This window comes from Fistularia commersonii, chromosome 26 (genome assembly GCF_037954325.1).
Source record: "Fistularia commersonii isolate RoL2024-O1a breed Wild chromosome 26, RoL_Fcom_v1.0, whole genome shotgun sequence".
Taxonomy (NCBI): Eukaryota; Metazoa; Chordata; class Actinopteri; order Syngnathiformes; family Fistulariidae; genus Fistularia; species Fistularia commersonii.
Genome location: NC_141309.1, coordinates 13,829,903 through 13,847,538, shown reverse-complemented (window position 1 = coordinate 13,847,538; position 17,636 = coordinate 13,829,903). Strand labels below are relative to the sequence as shown.

The 17,636-nt window shown below is 40.1% G+C and overlaps 1 protein-coding gene and 1 non-coding gene across 3 annotated transcripts; both read left to right on the top strand.

The window, feature by feature from the left end:
• Window positions 1–119: 119 nt before the first annotated feature.
• On the top strand, window positions 120–3,222 carry ankrd39 (ankyrin repeat domain 39). 2 transcript variants are annotated; one of them, XM_086173789.1, is made up of 4 exons: window positions 120–464; window positions 1,366–1,469; window positions 1,569–1,752; window positions 2,519–3,222. In XM_086173789.1, exons 1-4 carry the CDS (start codon window positions 371–373, stop codon window positions 2,536–2,538), a joined length of 402 nt encoding a protein of 133 aa, XP_086029915.1. In that variant the 5' UTR covers window positions 120–370; the 3' UTR covers window positions 2,539–3,222. The 2 variants fall into 2 exon arrangements, with proteins under 2 accessions (XP_086029915.1, XP_086029914.1); XM_086173788.1 differs by having other exon boundaries at window positions 1,569–1,772.
• An 8,696-nt stretch (window positions 3,223–11,918) lies between these two features.
• Window positions 11,919–12,103, top strand: LOC147218690 (U2 spliceosomal RNA). The gene has a single exon (XR_015108842.1). It is a non-coding gene; the product is annotated as a U2 spliceosomal RNA (small nuclear RNA).
• The last annotated feature ends 5,533 nt before the right edge of the window (window positions 12,104–17,636 follow it).

Sequence of the window (17,636 nt, the reverse complement as noted above, 5' to 3'; positions counted from 1 at the left end):
TATATATTTTACAATAAACATACAGAATCGGAGGGTCATTGAATATGCCGTCTGAATGCAGCTTTGTGATTGGTCCAAGCTTGGAAACGTATGTATGATGATTTTACGTCTCCGTCTCACGTAAGCCACATTTTTGTTGTGTGACCTGTCCGTGGTCCATTGCCGTTTTTCAGACGTGTTTACATGATACACATTTTAACGTTGTGGTGGTTAGAAAACGCTCTCCTGCCTTCTTTATTAAGCACTTTTGTGAAAGGCAGCCACAAAGTACAATGTTGCAGACCAGAAATCAGTTGAAGTAACAGCCAATGCCTAGCTTGCGTCCTGACTGGCTTTGAAGATTTTCACGTCGTTTGTGCCAGTTTACAGAATGACGTCTGCAGGGCGACAATGTGACTGCTGCTCCCAGCTAACCTCCACACCCAGTGCTCACCAGACTTTGGATGAAATGGATTTTGAACGAGGTATGTTAAAAAAAATAACCAAAGAACGAGTGGTCACAAAATGGTACCACTTGGGTTATAGAACCCAATTATTCAAACGTGTACCTTGCTTGGTGCGGGCGCACTTGATATTCCACAATCACTTCACTATTTCTAGTTTGTTTACATACATCAAAATGTAGGAAATCACATGTCAGATACATGACGCAAATCCAATGTTCAATTTAATTTCAAATACAGTAAATGCTTGTGAATGCCCCTCCTCTCCCCTCCCCTTGGAGATTTCAGATAGATAATATATTTTTGTCTTGTTTTGTTTGTAGATGATTAAAAGCCTTTTGTGATTTGAAAACAAATTAGTTTGATCATTGAAATAATATTTCAGTGAAAACAATTCATTTCATTAATCAGGTTTAAGACACACCTACTGGTGCAACCTAGACACATCCTCGGTGTCCAGTGAACCTGTAGTCATTGGGTGATGGATTTTTCAACATCAGACACCCTCACCCAGGTGACCCAGCTGGTTGTGATCAGTTCTCAGCTTATCGTGTCTAAATAGCTTGTGTGGCCCATGGACAACCCCTCTTTATACACACCAGATTTTGATGACTGTCGTGCTGTTCAGTCCCCTCATTCCCAATTCCCTGACAGCCCTGCAGGGTGACTGGCCTCCAAATCCTCAGCATCCAGCCTCGATGGGGTTGTACAGAGTCTCCCACCCGTTGTGCTGGCATTCAATCAAATCAAGCTTAAATCATTATATGGAAAAAAAATGTAACTAGAAATTATTTTTGTCTCAAGTATGGCAGTTAAATAATTTACCACAAAGACCCCCCCCCTCCCCCCCCCAAAAAAAAGCGGTTAGGTTACAGTTCGATGATAACCTATTACCCAGCCTTAGTATGACTTTGATATGCAGGTATATGGTCTGCTGCTATGGATGGGGATTTAGAGAGGATTAAGTACTTGATGCATAGAGGCTCACATCCTAACCTGAGAGACTCAGCTGGATACACAGCACTGGTAAGTTCACACAGAACAATTTTGGCTTCAAGTACAAGTGTATCTTCTCACTTCCCAAGGACTTAAACGTCAGCTTTATTCTCCTGTGTTTTCTCGTAGCACTACGCTAGCCGAAATGGTCACCTTGCTGTTTGTGAGTTTCTTCTTGAGAATGGTGCGTGTGCATCTCCTCAGACACCAGGTGGCACCACACCTCTTCATCGGGCAGCTTACTGTGGCCATCTGGATGTGGTTAGACTCCTATTGCATCACAGAGCAGATCCAAAGCTACTTGATGATGATGGTGCGTCTCCTTTACATAAGGTAGGCATGCACATACAACTATGATGCACCACTGCAAAGAGTTTTATCATTTTTGTATTCATTATCGTAGATCCCTCTTAAAAAAGACATTAATTTTTAATTTCAGAAAGTAGGCTATATTGAGTTGAATAGTTTTGCACTGCCTTTAAATTTAAATCACACTGCTAAGGAAAACAAGTGCGAAAGGAGGTGATGAAGCTCACCAGGTCAAAACACAGAGCACAGCGGTTTAGTGTTTTAAAGACTGCAATAGTAATCTGTTATGGAATTTAGATTTACTTGTTGGAACATAACATTATGCATAAATGGATAGTAACAACGTTTCAGTAAGAGCCTTTAACAAAAAAAAATTCAATAACTAAAAAAAAAAAATCATTGAGAGTTTCATAGAATCATCTGTTGCAGATCAGCATTATCTTACTACAAATACTATTTTACATCTAGAAATTGCACTAGAACCACGGTGAAACAGCGTAAGAAAAGCTACACGTATACTGTATGTACTTTATGTATAACTTTAAATGGCTTTGTTAAATGTATTATCTTTTTCCCCCTCACTAATATCATTTTAAGATGTTAATATAACTATTTTTGTCTCGTCGATATACAGCACCTGTACATTTCTGGCAATGGCAACTGGGGGTTTTACAGAACTACCTTGGCAAGTGCAATCTGTGCAGTGAAGTAGATTAGTCATGACCTAACGGGACCATGTTTGTGTTCTGCTTTGTCAAATGCATGAACAGTCTGCAGAACAAGGCCATGAAGATGTTTGTCGGCTGCTTTTGGACCACTATCCATCACTTTGCACCCAGCAGAACAAGAGACTACTGCTACCATACCAGCTGACCTCATCAGGAAGTTTGCGGGAGCTCTTAGAACCTCCGGGATGACAGCGGGCATATTTGCAGCAAGCAACATTGCTGATAATTGGGACAGAATAAAAGACAGAGATTAAACAAAGTGTGTCATCTGCTTTGACCTCGGTCATCCAATTGTCAACAAACAATGAATATCCAAAATGAACTTCATATGATGTGCCCACAATTTGCATCAGTCCCGTTTTGTTAGATTTCCTGAGAATTCTGAAATCAGTTGGAGCAATCAGCTCTCCCACTAGCTATAAAAGAATACTGATTTAATTGAATGTATCGCTGACTTGAGCTGTGTCCAGTCTTTACTTATCAATGCCCAGGACAAGAAAAAATGAAAGTAGATTTGCCTTTTATATTGAATAGAATATATTGTCACTGTTTAAGAAACAATGAGAATTAGTTTGCAATCTTCTGTATGTCAGCATTACAAAAGGGTTGCAAAGAGCCCAAGATGTAAACCCATGAATATATACAGCATTTGTGTGCAAGATTTGTGTACAGATGTGTACAAGATCAGAAATACGTGCAAAAGTCTAGACAATGCTCTTTATAAATTAAATTAATATGAGACCGTATAGTTCTATAGTTCTTGAAGTGTTCGACTGCGTAAGATGGGTGGTTGTGGCTTAGTTGGCAGAGCGGACGCACCTCCAAATGTAAGGTTGGCAGTTCAATCCCTGGCTCTGCTTGACTGCAACCCAAAGTGTCGTTGAGCAAGACAAAGAACACCCAACTGCCCCTGATGGTCTGGTTAGGGCCTTGTTTGGAAGATCTGCCTTCAGTGATGTATGAGTGCATGAGAGAATGGGTGAATGTGAAATTTTTAGTGTAAAGCACTTTGAAAAGGCAAGGTGAAGAAATCACTGTACAGTGGAGACCATGTACTATCCATGTCATCAAATAAACATGGACCAAAAGTACACAATCACTGGAGTGCTCCCTACATGGGATTTACTACACCATTTACTGTGATATTTATCAATAAGGAGTTGTTTTTTTCCCCATGCCCTTTAGTCCTGTTAAGGTACACATAATAACTGCACTTAAAAAGGTGAGTGTGGCACATGATCTGCAGCATTGCTCATTTAAAACAAGATAAAAAATAATCAGTTAGATTTAATTAAATAATGAAAAATTAATAAAGACAAGTTGCTTAAATCAGAAAATCAGCTGTGTCCAATCAATCCATGTGAAGTTTGCCGCATATCTTCACTGTCTGGCAAGAGATCAGACCAATGGAAATGAGACCAGCACACTTGTTGTGCACTGCTGATATCAGCCAGCAGGAGGCGCTAAAGGCCTAGAAGCTGCATATTTTTTCAATGTTGACCATATGAATTAGCTCACAGCATGCAGAGAGCTGACCTCATTCAGTTCTTCTGTAAATTTGAATATGGAAGCTGTTAGAAAGTGAAACCCAATGAAGTTGATGTAACATCACAAATGTCCCTGAAGTCAGGTGGCATGTCATTATTAGAGATAGGTAGATTTTATAAAAGATAATAACTCAAATTTATTTTATCATATTCGTATTGTTAGTCATTTCAAATCGGCCTGTTATCCCTCCCGCCAAAAATGCATTTTTTGCTGCCAAAGACCATAATCATGAGGCAACTTTATCAATTTAAACAAATACAACATGTGTTCACAACCACCTTCAACTACTTAATTGGCCATCAGCCTAGAAAGTTGGGCAACATCAGTAAGTTTGGTTCCGTGCCTCACATTGCGTCATTTTAGTTTGTAATGAATTATATACATTTTTTAGAGGATCTGTTCAATACTCACACTGTTTCAAGTGTTATTTCAGCCATTGTCTTTAAGTTGGGCACAAAAATGAGTGCCTTCTTGAGCAGAATAACTCTTCAAAGAATTGAAGCCTTTTTGTGAGTAAAGTACATTAGTATTTCTGAGAGCGTTGGGAAACCTTGTTTCACATACTTATTCAATGTGCTTGGAATAAGTAACACATGCACACATTAGAGACAGATACCTTTTCTCTCCAGGGACCTGCATTTCTTCTTCACTCTTACAGTCCATGCAAACACAAGCCTCCAACAGAAACCTTTTTGCAGTCTAAGGAACTTTCATTGGGTCCGCTGGTGGGTGGTGTTTCCAAACTACCTTCAAACCACATCCAGTGCAGGGACTGGTATGGTGCCAGGCCACATCTGGAGCTCATTGCAGCTGACGCCACATAGTACAACAAGATGGGGTGTTAGGGGGTAAATGGGGTGGGATGGGGGTATTTCAACTTGAGTACTAAGCCAAAACCTCTGTTTACTTTTTGTGACATGTTCCTGCTCATACACAGCTGAGTATCTTGAATGCCACATGTCAGTGATAGCAAGAGTTTTGTAGGCTTTCTGCCACTAAAGATCTCGGTCTTGAACTATGTGTATTTGCTGTCTCCATGGAAAGTAAAACCGAGCACACTCTGCTTTTTAAATTTGCAGCATAATTTTGAGTGACACAGGCCAGCCCTCAGCTCTCTTGATGAACGATTGCTTGCCAGGTTCAATGTAAAATAATCAAAGCTGATGCCTGAGATTTGCTAGAAGCGAGCAAAGTAATCAAAACCCTATGTCATATGGTAAAAATGAAGAAGTGCTAAAGGGCCTCATACTTTTTTTAAAATATTTTTTGTGAAACTGGTTTGAATTTTAGAGCTTCTTTATGTGGAAATAAACAGGTTTGAATCAGGAGAAGAAAAACAACTTTCTGGACTCATTTGAACAACTGCTTACTCAATGTCATCAGTGAAGGATATGTGGGTAGATAAAAATAAGGTGTGATTTTTATGCCAAGCTTTCATGTAATGTAAGGACTTAGGGAGGACTCCACAAGATGAGGAATTTGGATTACAGCTCTGTTTAGTGAGATTTATTTGGAAACCAATGAAACTTCCTGGCCCAGGAACCCACTTCCACCATAATGAGCCCACGTTAAACCAGGACGGGATGTTATTTTCATCAGAAAATAGAAGGTGGTCTGTCTTGCGCAGAGGGTTTGAACTCACTGCCTGGGACTTTAAACAGCATTTACAAGAAGTTTAAGAACAGCAGATGATGAGAACCACATACTTGTTATATATTTTTGATCATGTTTCTTTTGTATGAGGCTTTTCTTCAAGATGTGATATCAGTAGTTTTTGCAGCTAAAATTTTCACCAGTAATTTCCTCCATGTGTCCTTGTTTTATTCTATAAAGGAGTCACCTGGTCCTTATCTTTTATTTGTCAATCTGCGCGAAGCTAATGCCGTTTTCTAGACTCCCATCTGCCCCAGCAGAGCCGGACCTGTCAGAGTTAGCCCGAAGTAATCAGGTAAATGGCTGGCAGATGGGCACATATTAAGAGTGCAGTATCAGAGTCTGGCATGGAGGATCAGCCCACATTGTCTCATCTGCATTGGCAAGGCAGGGTTGTGAGTGTAGGGTGAGCAAGGGGGTGTATGTAATCAAATATTCGGGAGCTGCTCCTTGGAGATGCTGTATAATCCAATTTAGGTCCACTCCCTCTTCAAAGCAGCATGTTGTGTGCTGTTTGAAGTGTTGTTGCAGATCTTTTGCTCTCACTCTCTAGTTCAGCAGGTGTTACAAGCCACAAGTTAAAGGCTGCCGGCCAGGTCTTTGAGCACATGATATAACCGGCTTCCAATCACAGTATCATGTGATAGACAACTTTGAAGTGTGGCTGTGATTGACTGAAGTGTTGTAAATTCAAATAGAACAGATAACTTTGAATGTTTTCTCGCACTTCCAGCCCTCTGGATGTCAATGCCATGTTTGTAGACATCCTGCAGCTTCACTTGGACCAAAATACTCCAGTGCATCTGGACTATGTCAGAATGTTCTTGGTTGCAGCTATTATAAAGAAAAAGTTTCCTCAGGAAATTGTGTGCAGTAAACATGCACAGATTTTTGTGTTGGGGGGTGGGGGGTAATTTTCCCAGATGTTTTTTCCTGAACTCTATGGCAAAGTTTCTTTATATTGATTATGGAGATGTAATCTCTGCAAAAGCATGGCCAGAAAAACAACCCATAAGCTATACCATATGAGTCAGACGTCTATTAATGAGCCTTTTGGGATCTTACATCTCAGTCCCATCAGTCAGTTGTTTGAAAAAAAAAAATCTGTGTATCAAGTGGCAAATCTCCAGAATAACATGGCAAATCAATGGGGTTCTCTTCTCAGTATACTATGTTTCCTCCTCCTCATATGGAGTTTTATTTTCAGTGTGCCTTAAAACTTTGGATTCATGAAAAGGGCCTTTTCATCAGGTTGCAGTTCAGTCACTCTGGAATTTTGCATTATTCATTTTTTCACTTGGATACTAAAAGAAATTCTTTTGTTATTTACATGTTAATGCAGCCTCGAGGGGCACAGGCCACTATCTCATCTGGCATAAAACTTGTGCCAAAACCCAACATAGGAGTCTAACCTAAGAATCTCATACCGGATTGGTCGAGGCTGATAACCTAAAGGGTGCCAGTGGAAATTGGGGTACTGTGGGTCAGAGAAGGAGAGGAGGGAGGCTAGTTCAGAAGCAGAGAGAGAAGAGGAAAGGCAAGAATTTAGGACTGAGGAACAGAAATGGAATAGGTGTTGTCTTCAAGGAGGAGTTTGTTAGAAATGTTCTGGAGGTGAAAAGAATGTCAGATAGACTTATAAGTCTGAAACTGGAAATTGAAGGTGTGATGCTCAATCTTGTTGGTGGCTATGCCCTGCAGGTAGGATGTGAGTTAGAGGAGAAGGAGAAGTTCTGGAATGTGTAAGATGAAGTGATGCAGAATATCCCCGGAAATGAGAGAATGCTAATTGGAGCAGACTTCAATGAACATGTTGGTGCAGGCAAAAGAAGTGATGAAGAAGTGATGGGCAGGTTTGGTATCCAGGATAGGAATGCACAGGGATTGATGGTGGTAGACTTTGCAAAAAAGATGGAAATGGGTGTAGTGAATACTTTTCTCCAGACAAGACAGGAACATAGAGTAACTTGTAAGAGCGGAGGTATGAGCACATAGGTAGACTCCATCTTGTGTAGACGAGGCAACCTGAAAGAGATCAGTGACTGCAAAGTAGTTGTAGGTGAGAGTGTAACCAGACAGCATAGGATGGTGGTTTGTGAAATGACTGGTGACAAGGAAGATCAAGAGGACAGAGGCAGAGCAGAGGACAAAGTGGTGGAAGCTGAAAAGGGAGGAGTGTTGCATGGTTTTCAGGGAGGAGTTGAGAAAGGGTCTGGGTGGTCAGGGAGAGCTTACAGATGATTGGATAGCTACAGCTAATGTGAGCAGGGAGACAGGTAGGAGAGTACTTGATATGTTGTCTGGAAGGAAAGTAGATACGGAGACTTGGTGGTGGAATAAGAAACTGCAGGAGTGTATACAGAGAAAGCAGTTAGCAAAGTAGAAGTAGGATACTGGGGGGACTGAAGAGAATAGACAGGAGTACAGGGAGATACAACATAAGGTAAACATCGAGGTAGCAACAGCAAAACAAAGGACGTACGATGACTTGTATAATCAGTTGGACAGTGAGGAGGGAGAGAATGATCTAGAACAGCTGACAAAACTGAGATAGACATGGAAAGCATGTACAGGTGATCAAGGATAAAGAGAGAAATGTATTGACAGATACTAGAAGAGTGATGGGAAATGGAAAAACTAATGTAAATAGTACTTTGATTAATGAATGAGGTAATTGAAAGAGAGGGAAGGGTTGAAGAAGGGGACTATTATAGATCAAAAAGGAACATTGAAGAGGATGAAGAGTGGAAAGGCAGTTGGTCCTGATATACAGTACCTGTGGAGGTATGGAAGTGTCTAGGAGAGGCAGGAGTAGTTTCTGGCTAGATTATTGAACGAGATCTGAGAGAGTGAGAAGATGCCTGAGGAATGGAGAAGAAGTATGATGATGACCATTTTTGAGAAAAAGGAGGATGTGCAGAATTGCAGTAATTATAGAGGGATGAAGTTGATTAATCATACAATGAAGTTATGGGAAAGAGTAGTGGAAACTACACTGAGAGCAGAAGTCAGCATTTGTGAGCAGCAGTATGGCTTCATGCCTAGATAGAGTACAACAGATGCAGTATTTGCTTTGAGAATGCGGATAGAGAAGTACAGAGAAGGTCAGAGGGAACTGCTCTGCACTTTTGTTGCGCTAGAAAAAGCATTTGACAGGGTGCCGAGTGGAACTCCGATATTGGATGAGGAAGACTAGAGTGGCGGAGAAGTATGTTTAACTAGTGCAAGACATGTATAGCAAGCTGTGAGACAGTGGTGAGGTGTGATGTAGGTGTAACAGAGAAGTTCCAGGTGTTGGTGGGACTTCATCAGGGCATCAGGGCTCTGAGCCCATTCTCGTTTGCAATGGTACTTGACAGGCTGACAGATGAGGTTATGCTGTATGGTCAAGAAACAGTTACAATGACAGAAAGACAGGAGGCAGAGCTGGAGGTCGCGGAGATGAAGATGTTGAGGTTCTCTTTGGGAGTGACCAGGATGGAAAGGATCAGGGATTAGTCTATCAGAGGAACAACATGTTAGATATTTTGGAGAAAAGGTCAGAGAAGCCACACTGAGATGGTTGGGTCATGTACAGAGGAGGGATAGTAAATTTATTGGTAGACAGATGCATGAATTGGAGCTGCCAGGCAGGAGGTCTCGAGGAAGACCAAAAAGAGTTATGGACGCGGTGAGAGAGGATAAGAAGTTAGTTGGAGTGAGAGATGAGGATAGATGATAGGGTTAGATGGAGAAGGTTGAATTGCTGTGGCGACCCCTGAAGGGACAAGCCGAAACGAAAAGAAGAAGATTTACATGAAATATTTGATTTCAGCTTCAGCTGCCTTGCAAATCCATGCAACTGAGCAAATGACTGCAGAGGTTTTCCATCCTGTGTGTGGCATCTTTATAATGTTATAATGTTACAGTGTGACCGTGAGAGGATTATCTTTTCAAGGCTCATGGGTGAGTACCAAGGTGTACCCAGTGATAAAGAAAATGATGAAGCTTTTCAAAGCACTGACATTCTTTTCTATTCAGCTTTAACAGAAAATATACAAACACATTTTAAGTTAAACTTGAAAAGACAGATTAATTACATAAAGGCCAATAGTCAAAGACAATAAAAACATATAAATAAACACACACACATGCATAAATACATACAGACATAAATAATTTGAAGGTCATTTAGCAGATTGTTTTACCTGATAAATCAGGACAGAAAAAAATCAACAGAAAATGGCAGGAAGTCATCAATAAATTACCCAAAAATGTCTGAATAAATACCTAAAAATATCCAAAATATTTATACACTTCACTTTAAATTACCATGAAAGATCAGTTAGAAATGTAGTACTTTAAAGTCTATAGAAGTATCTGAAATTTAGCAGGGAAAATATTTTGAATTTCACAAGAAAATAAAATCAAAATTAGTTACAGTAAATTTTACCAAAATATGCAAGAAATCACTTAATTTTTTAACGAAATTCTTGGCATGATGAGACACTACTTCTCAGTGGTTGAACGTTAACTCAAGCACAATGTTGTTGTTTGGTCCTGTGTTCATTATTAGGGAAGTACATTAAGCGAAAGCAAACAAAAGCCATTTATGCATTTATTCCCCTGCATTCACCTGACAGTCATAGTGATGCAGTTACCTAATTTCATGACATTATGTAAAGATACTGAAATTTAACTCTGCCACTACCCACAAAAACAATTAAAATACTACTTAGACATTAACCATCTTGTCTTTGACATTATTTCAATGTCATCATGTCAAGTAGCAAGACAGTCTCACCCTGCCATTTTTGGTCTGTGAAAAGTACAACTGTTTATACTTGAAAGACCTCCTCAAATCATGTTACATCTGAAGCTAAAAACAATTTTCTGACACTTTTTTTTTCAAGAAATTGCAAATTTCTCCATACAAATGATTCGAATATCAACAAAGGTGTGTACATATGTGTACATATGAGGTAAAAAGGTAAATATATGACCATCTAAATCTTCAAGTTGGATAAATGCTGTTTGATGTGCATCTGCTCAATAATGAGCCAGGATAAACATTTATTTTTTTTAATACTATAAGTCTTCAGGTTCATCGGTTGATGCTTTAGAAATTGACATGGACAAAATTTGAATTATGATTTATCAATCTACTTGTATTTCTTCGGTAATTTTTTTTTTCATTTTAAACTAATTCTTTTATGATTTTTTTTAGCTATTTACTGACTAATTTGTAGGATATTTCATGCTATCCCGAAAACTCATCTTTTTCATCTGAATCAGATCTGAATAATCAAATCCTTTATAGTCTTTCAGATATCAATGTGACTATTATTAGAGAACAATAGAAGGGTGGGACAAAATGAATAAACCTAGTGTTTATCATCAACTACCTAAAACAAAGCTGCTGCTACCATAGCCAGATATACACTCTAATGACAACACTCCCTGTCAGTGTAAACGACCAGGGAACACAAAACCGTAGTGCACGTGTAATTGACCAAGATGGTTACGCTGATGAACTAAAAGTCATAGAGGGAACACCATCGCTCTATCAGCAGGTGCCTGGCACACACTGGTCCATTCATATGCGCATTCCTGTCTCTCCCCTCGCACCCCAGCTGGTTCCTCCTGGCCACTCAAGACAGAAGCTGATGAACACAAAGGGTCTTCAATCTGCCTCAGACAACAGCCAGCATAATGGCCCGGAAAGCCTCAACAGCATTATGTCAAAGAGCAGGGTGGGGGTGGTGAGCAGAGCTTGTGGGGCCCATGTAGGACAGGGGTGCTGCTGATGGATGGATGAGGCAGGGATTGAGCACAGACTGCTGACCTGTCAGGGGTTTACTTGCATAAAGGAAGGATATTTGTACTTGGCCAGAACAATGGAATTCAAACAAGAGAAGCAAAGGGAAGTAGAAAGCACTTTAATGCAATGAAGTATCTACCAGGAATATCATGATGCAAATCACGACCCCCCCCCCCCCCCACACACACACACACCTGATATTGTTCACTCTGGGAATTGCATGACTCTTGTTTCTCATGCTTATGTGTGGCTTAACCAGTCATCAGTTTGCTTTTGCATAAGCTACCCATGTTTTCAACAATACTGGGCACTTTTCCTTACAATGAAAGAAATGAGGAGTAATGCAGCCTTATGGGGGCACAGCCCAGTGTCTCCCTGAGCTGGGCCCAAGCCCGGATAAATGCAGGGCATCTGGCATAAAACTTGTGCCAAAACAAAAGAATCTCATACCGCATCAGTAGAGGTCCAGGTGTAGTATCTGTTCTTATCAGTTTAATATTTGATACGTCCCCTGAGTGGGGACTTTATATTGAATTGATTTTTGGAACAGCGAGATGGAATTGGGGCTTTCCTTGTCCACTCTGCCCGACCAGGTATTGCATTACGCTTGGGTGTGAGGGTGGCATGGCGCAGGGAGTCAGAGCAGTCGTCCGTGGAGTCAAACACTCCTGGTTCGATTCCCATTTTCTCCTTGCCTATTGGTATTGTTGGGCAACACACTCCCACCCTGATGCTGTTCCTTAGCTACCTTCTGCTCATGGTGCATTATGATGCATTGTGGTGCACTGTTGTGCTCTATGTATAACTGTATGTGACCATAAAAGCATTTCTTCTTCTTAACAACGACCGCCATTGGTGCTAATAACCTACAGGGTACCAGTGGAAATTGGAGTACTGAGGATAAAGAAAGAGAGGAGGAAGGTGTGTTCGGAAGTAGAGAGAGAAAAGAAAAGGCAAGAATTTAGGACTGAGAGTAGGGACTTTGAATATTGGGACACTGACAGGAAAAGGAGTTGGTTGACATGATGCAGAGAAGAAAAGTGGATATACTGCGTGTTCAGGAGACCAGTTGGAAAGGTAGTAAGGCTAGAAGATTAGAGGCAGAGCAGGTTTTAAGTTGTACTATCATGGTATTGACAGGAAGGGGATGGAGGATGAGTTATCTTGAAGGAGGAGTTTGTTAGGAATGGTCTGGAGGTGAAAAGAATGTAAGATAGAGTTATGAGTCTGAAACTTAAAATTGAAGGTGTGATGCTCATTGTCGTGCAGGTGGGATGTGAGTTAGAAGAGAATGATGCCGAATATCCCCAAAGATGAAAATGCTAATTGGTGCAGACTTCAATGGACATGTTGGTGCAGGCAAAAGAAGTGATGAAGAAGTGATGGGCAGGTCTGGTATCCAGGATAGGCATGCAGAGGGACAGATGGTGGTAGACTATGCAAAAATGGCTGTAATGAATACTTTTTTCAGAAAAGATAGGAACATAGGGTAACTTATAAGAGTGGAGGTAGGAGCATACAAGTAGACTACATCTTGTATAGACGAGGTCATCTGAAGGAGATCGGTGACTACAAAGGAGTTGTCGGTGAGAGTGTAGCCAGATAGCATAGGATAGTAGTTTGTAAGATGACTGGTGACAAGGAACATCAAGAGGACAAAGGCAGAGCAGATGACATGTGCAGAATTGCGGTAATTGTAGAGGGATAAAGTTGATGAGTCATACAATGAAGTTATGGGAAAGAGTAGTGGAAACTAGACTGAGAGCAGAAGTCAGTATTTGTGAGCAGCAGTATGGCTTCATCCCTAGAAAGAGTACTACAGATGCAGTATTTGCTTTGAGAATGCTAATAGAGAAGTACAGAGAAGGTCAGAGGGAGCTACATTGCACTTTTGTAAACCTAGAAAAAGCATATGACAAGGTGCTGAGAGGAACTCTGGTATGGTATGAGGATGACTGGAGTGGCAGATAAGTATGTTAGGCTGGTGCAAGACATGTATAGCTAGCTGTGAGACAGTGATGAGGTGTACTGTAAGTATAACAGAGAAGTTCAAGATGGAGGTGAGACTTCATCAGGGCATACAGGCTCTGAGTTTGCAGTGGTAATGGACAGGCTGGCAGATGAGCTTAGAAAGGAAGCTCATAGGAATCTTCATGGACCATGATGTTTGCAGATGACATTGTGATCTGCAGTGAGAGCAGGGAACAGGTTGAGAAAAATGGGGTTGACTTTAATTTCCACCCCGGTGCAGAACTGAATGCTTCTTTGTGCCCACAGCCATCCAAATGTACAACAGCAGTCTGGGTGGCACACAACTCAACTTGGTCCAAGGTGCATCTCACTACCTTACCCCATTCACTACTTTGCCCAATCACATGTCATGCCCTGGCTCTGCTGTCTTTCTTGTCCTTGTTGGTCCTAGCCCGTACACAATCTTCCTATTTTTGTTTATTTATCATTGCTATTGTCCATTTGTGTTGTCATTTAGTTCTGGCTGTGTGCTTTTCAAGACTCAAAGCGTTTATTCTCACATGAACAGTGTAGAAACTAGTTTCCCTGTACAGTGAAATTCTTACACTTTCACCCTGACTGTTCCTTTATGTTGTCCATTGTTATTTCTGATGTTGTTGTTGTTGTTGTTGTTGTTGCTATTGCTGTTGTTGCTGCTGCCGTCTGTTTATTTGTGGAGTTCTTGCCGTCTTCTGTCTCTCTATTTATATTCATATTCATATGTATTTAATTTTTTTGTTTTTTGACATTGTAGCTGTTGTACTGCTGTGACAAAGGCATTTCTCCTATGGGGATCAATAAAGTTTATCTTATCTTAAAATCTTGAGAGGTGGAGGGTTGACTTGGAAAGGAGAGGAATGAAGGTTAGTTGCAGCAAGACAATATATGTGTGTGAATGAGAGGAACCCGGGTGGAACGTTGAGGCTACATGGAGTGGAGATCAAGAAGTTGGAGAATTTCAAGTACTTTGGGTAAAAATTCCAGAGCAATGGAGAGTGTGGATAATAGGTAAAGAAACTGATTCATGCAGGTTGGAATGGGTGGAGAAAAGTATCAGGGGTACTATGCGATAGAAGACAGCCAGAAAGAAAGGAAATGTGTGAAGACAGTGGTGAGACCAATGATGCTGTATGGCCTTGAAACAGTTTCAGTGACTAAAAAAAAAAAACAGGAGGCAGAGCTGGAGGTCGCAGAGATGAAGATGTTGAGGTTCTCTTTGGGAGTTACCAGGATGGATAGGATCAGGAATGAGTCTATCAGAGGAACGGCACATGTTAGATATTTTGGAGAGAAGGTTAGAGAAGCCAGACTGAGATGGTTCAGTCATGTACAGAGGAGGGATAGTGAATATATTGGTACACGGATGCTGGAATTGGAGCTGCCAGGCAGGAGGTCTCGAGGAAGACCAAAGAGAAGATTTATGGAGGTGGTGAGAGAGGATATGAAGGTAGTTGGTGTGAGAGGAAGATAGAGAGAATAGGTTTAGATGGAGAAAATTGCTCCACTGTGGCAACCCCTGAAGGGACAAGCTGAAAGGAAAAGAAGAAGATGAAGAAAGAAATGTGGAGTGATCAGAATTGCCTCTCCTTGTCTTATATATGGCACCAGCTCAGATGTCATCTGATTTCAAGCAAATTCAACTGAAATTAGGTTCCATACAGTTCTGCTCCTCCCTTTTATTCTTGACCCTTATGTAAACTATGGTTTTATCATTTCACTACTGTTCTGTGTACTTATCAATATAAATCATACACTTCCCGATAAGTCTTGAAATAGAATAGAATAGAATAGAATAGAATAGAATAGAATCACCCCACAATGGGGACATTTCAGAGGAAGATTGAAGGAGACCTGCATGACTCAAGCTCTACTTCCATTCTGTTTCATCCCAGAAGTGACCAGATATACTGCAGAACACATCATCAGTGTTTCTTTGTAGTAATATAAAAAACAAAACAATAAACAAGACAGTCCTATTAATGGGCAATTACATTCACAAGTCTACAGTTCATCTGCTTGTTGTCAGCCAGACAAGCTGGAGGCTTCCAGTATAGCAGATAATATCACTCACTGTCTCTCGATAAAGTAAAACAATAAGCAACAGACGGGATAAATTTTTGTAAATGGTATCATGTGTTCTTTATTTTTTCATGCCTTTCATGTGGTTTAATGTGGAATTGCTCTTATTGTCTTTATAACTTGCGCCAAAGAGAACTCTTGATCTTTATCTTTCGTATTTAAACTAATTCACAATTGGTATCATATTATCTTAAGTTAAGCTGATAATCAAACCAAGTTATTCCTTGTCATGAACCTTTATAATTTTTCACAAGATTATACATATGTTTACATATATGTATATATATACATATGTATATAAACAAACATTTGCATACACACACACGCATACATATGCATGTGTGTGTGTGTGTGTGTGTGTGTGTTTATATATACACAGTATGTATATATGTACATATTGTATATATAGAGATGGCACAGCAGTTAGTGCTTCTGCTTCCCAGCATGAATGACCCTGGTTTGATTGAGACAGGGGACTTTTCTGTGTGGAATTTGCGCGTTCTCCTGATGTCTGCGTGGATTTCCTCCGGGTGCTCTGGTAACCCCCACAATCCAAAAACATGCAACAGGTTAATTGGGGAAAATGGCTCAGATGCGTGAATGAGAGAGTTAACAGTTGTCTTTCTCTATATGAGGCCCTGCAATTGACTGACGACCCGTCCAGGGTGTACCCCCTCTCACCCTGTCTCGAGTAACACAAGCAGTAGACAGTGGATGGATGGATGTCCTTTCAGTTTTCAAGTCAACTGTTAACTGTTATTGAGCCCACCAATGGCCCAATTCCTATTGAAACTAGAGTTGGTGGCTAATTTTGGATGAACTAATGGCAGTTTAGGCTTGTTTTTTGTATTTTTAATTCTTCATAGAAGTGTATTCAGCTTTTTCATCATATGTCCAGTGTTATTTTATTAAAATAGAAAAATACATCTTGTTTTTTTTCTTCATGAGGTTGACAAATGTCATAAAAAGGTGCTAATTTCTTTAAAAAAGACAATCGCAGAGTAGTGTAAATGTAGTAAGTAAAAGTAAGATATTACATCTTGAAAGAGTGATTACATTGAGTCTTACAACATTTTTGAGTGAGACCTCAAGACACTTTATCGGTGAAACAAAAAGCACCAGTGACACAACAAATGTCTATTAAAAAGTCTGGTTTCAAACCATGGCCTAATCAAAGAGCTTCCTGAACATATTTTGATGCCCTTAAAAGTTAAGATGTGGCTGCTTGCAGCACATGTCCTTTTCACTCTCACTATATATTACCCAATAACCCAATAGACATGCTTGGGTTTTCTCTGGGTGGTATGTGGATGCCAGTTGTAACAGCTCTGAAGCTCATTCACATGTAATGTGTTTGTAACAAAGATTACAAAAACAACAGTGGTTCGAAATGCAGAGAGCAGGAATCTAAAACTGAAATGCTCCAAATCTTTACCTCTATATAGAGGTCGGAGGCCTTTTGGTGATAGGCTCCTTAACAGCACAAAACAGCAAGACAAAAATCGCATATTTTTCTACAACTGATCATGGGAATTGAAAACATTGGCGAAATATGTGGTTTGTGTTTCGTCAAATTGTATCAAATTCTTTTCTCTTCAGCCCCAGAGATGACTTCATATCTGGTATTTTAAATTGAAAGCTGAGGTGTTTTCAGTGTTCTGAAATGGATTTACTGTATTTACAAAAAAAAAGTGTGAAAGTGACAATAAAACACAGATTAATGCCAAAAGCTCTTGGATTGATATTGATATTTTGATATTCAAAAGATCAAGAATGCAATTATATTTTGTCCATGCTCAGCCTTTGGCATAACCTGATGCAGGTACTGTTACTGTTGAAAACTCAAACCCGAGCAGTACAATCACATTCTCTATTAATGAGCCTCAAAAAGGGTTTAATGATGCATGCTTGATGAAAGGCAAACACATCGGTTTTATTTCTCATCCTCTTCCTTATTTCAACCACAAACTCAGGATTCATGTGTCTTTGCAGCTTTAGGTATCAATCATTTGTCAATTTTGAAAAGAAATAAAAGACCAAAAGAGGTCTCCAGAAACCGTCTGTGTTTGA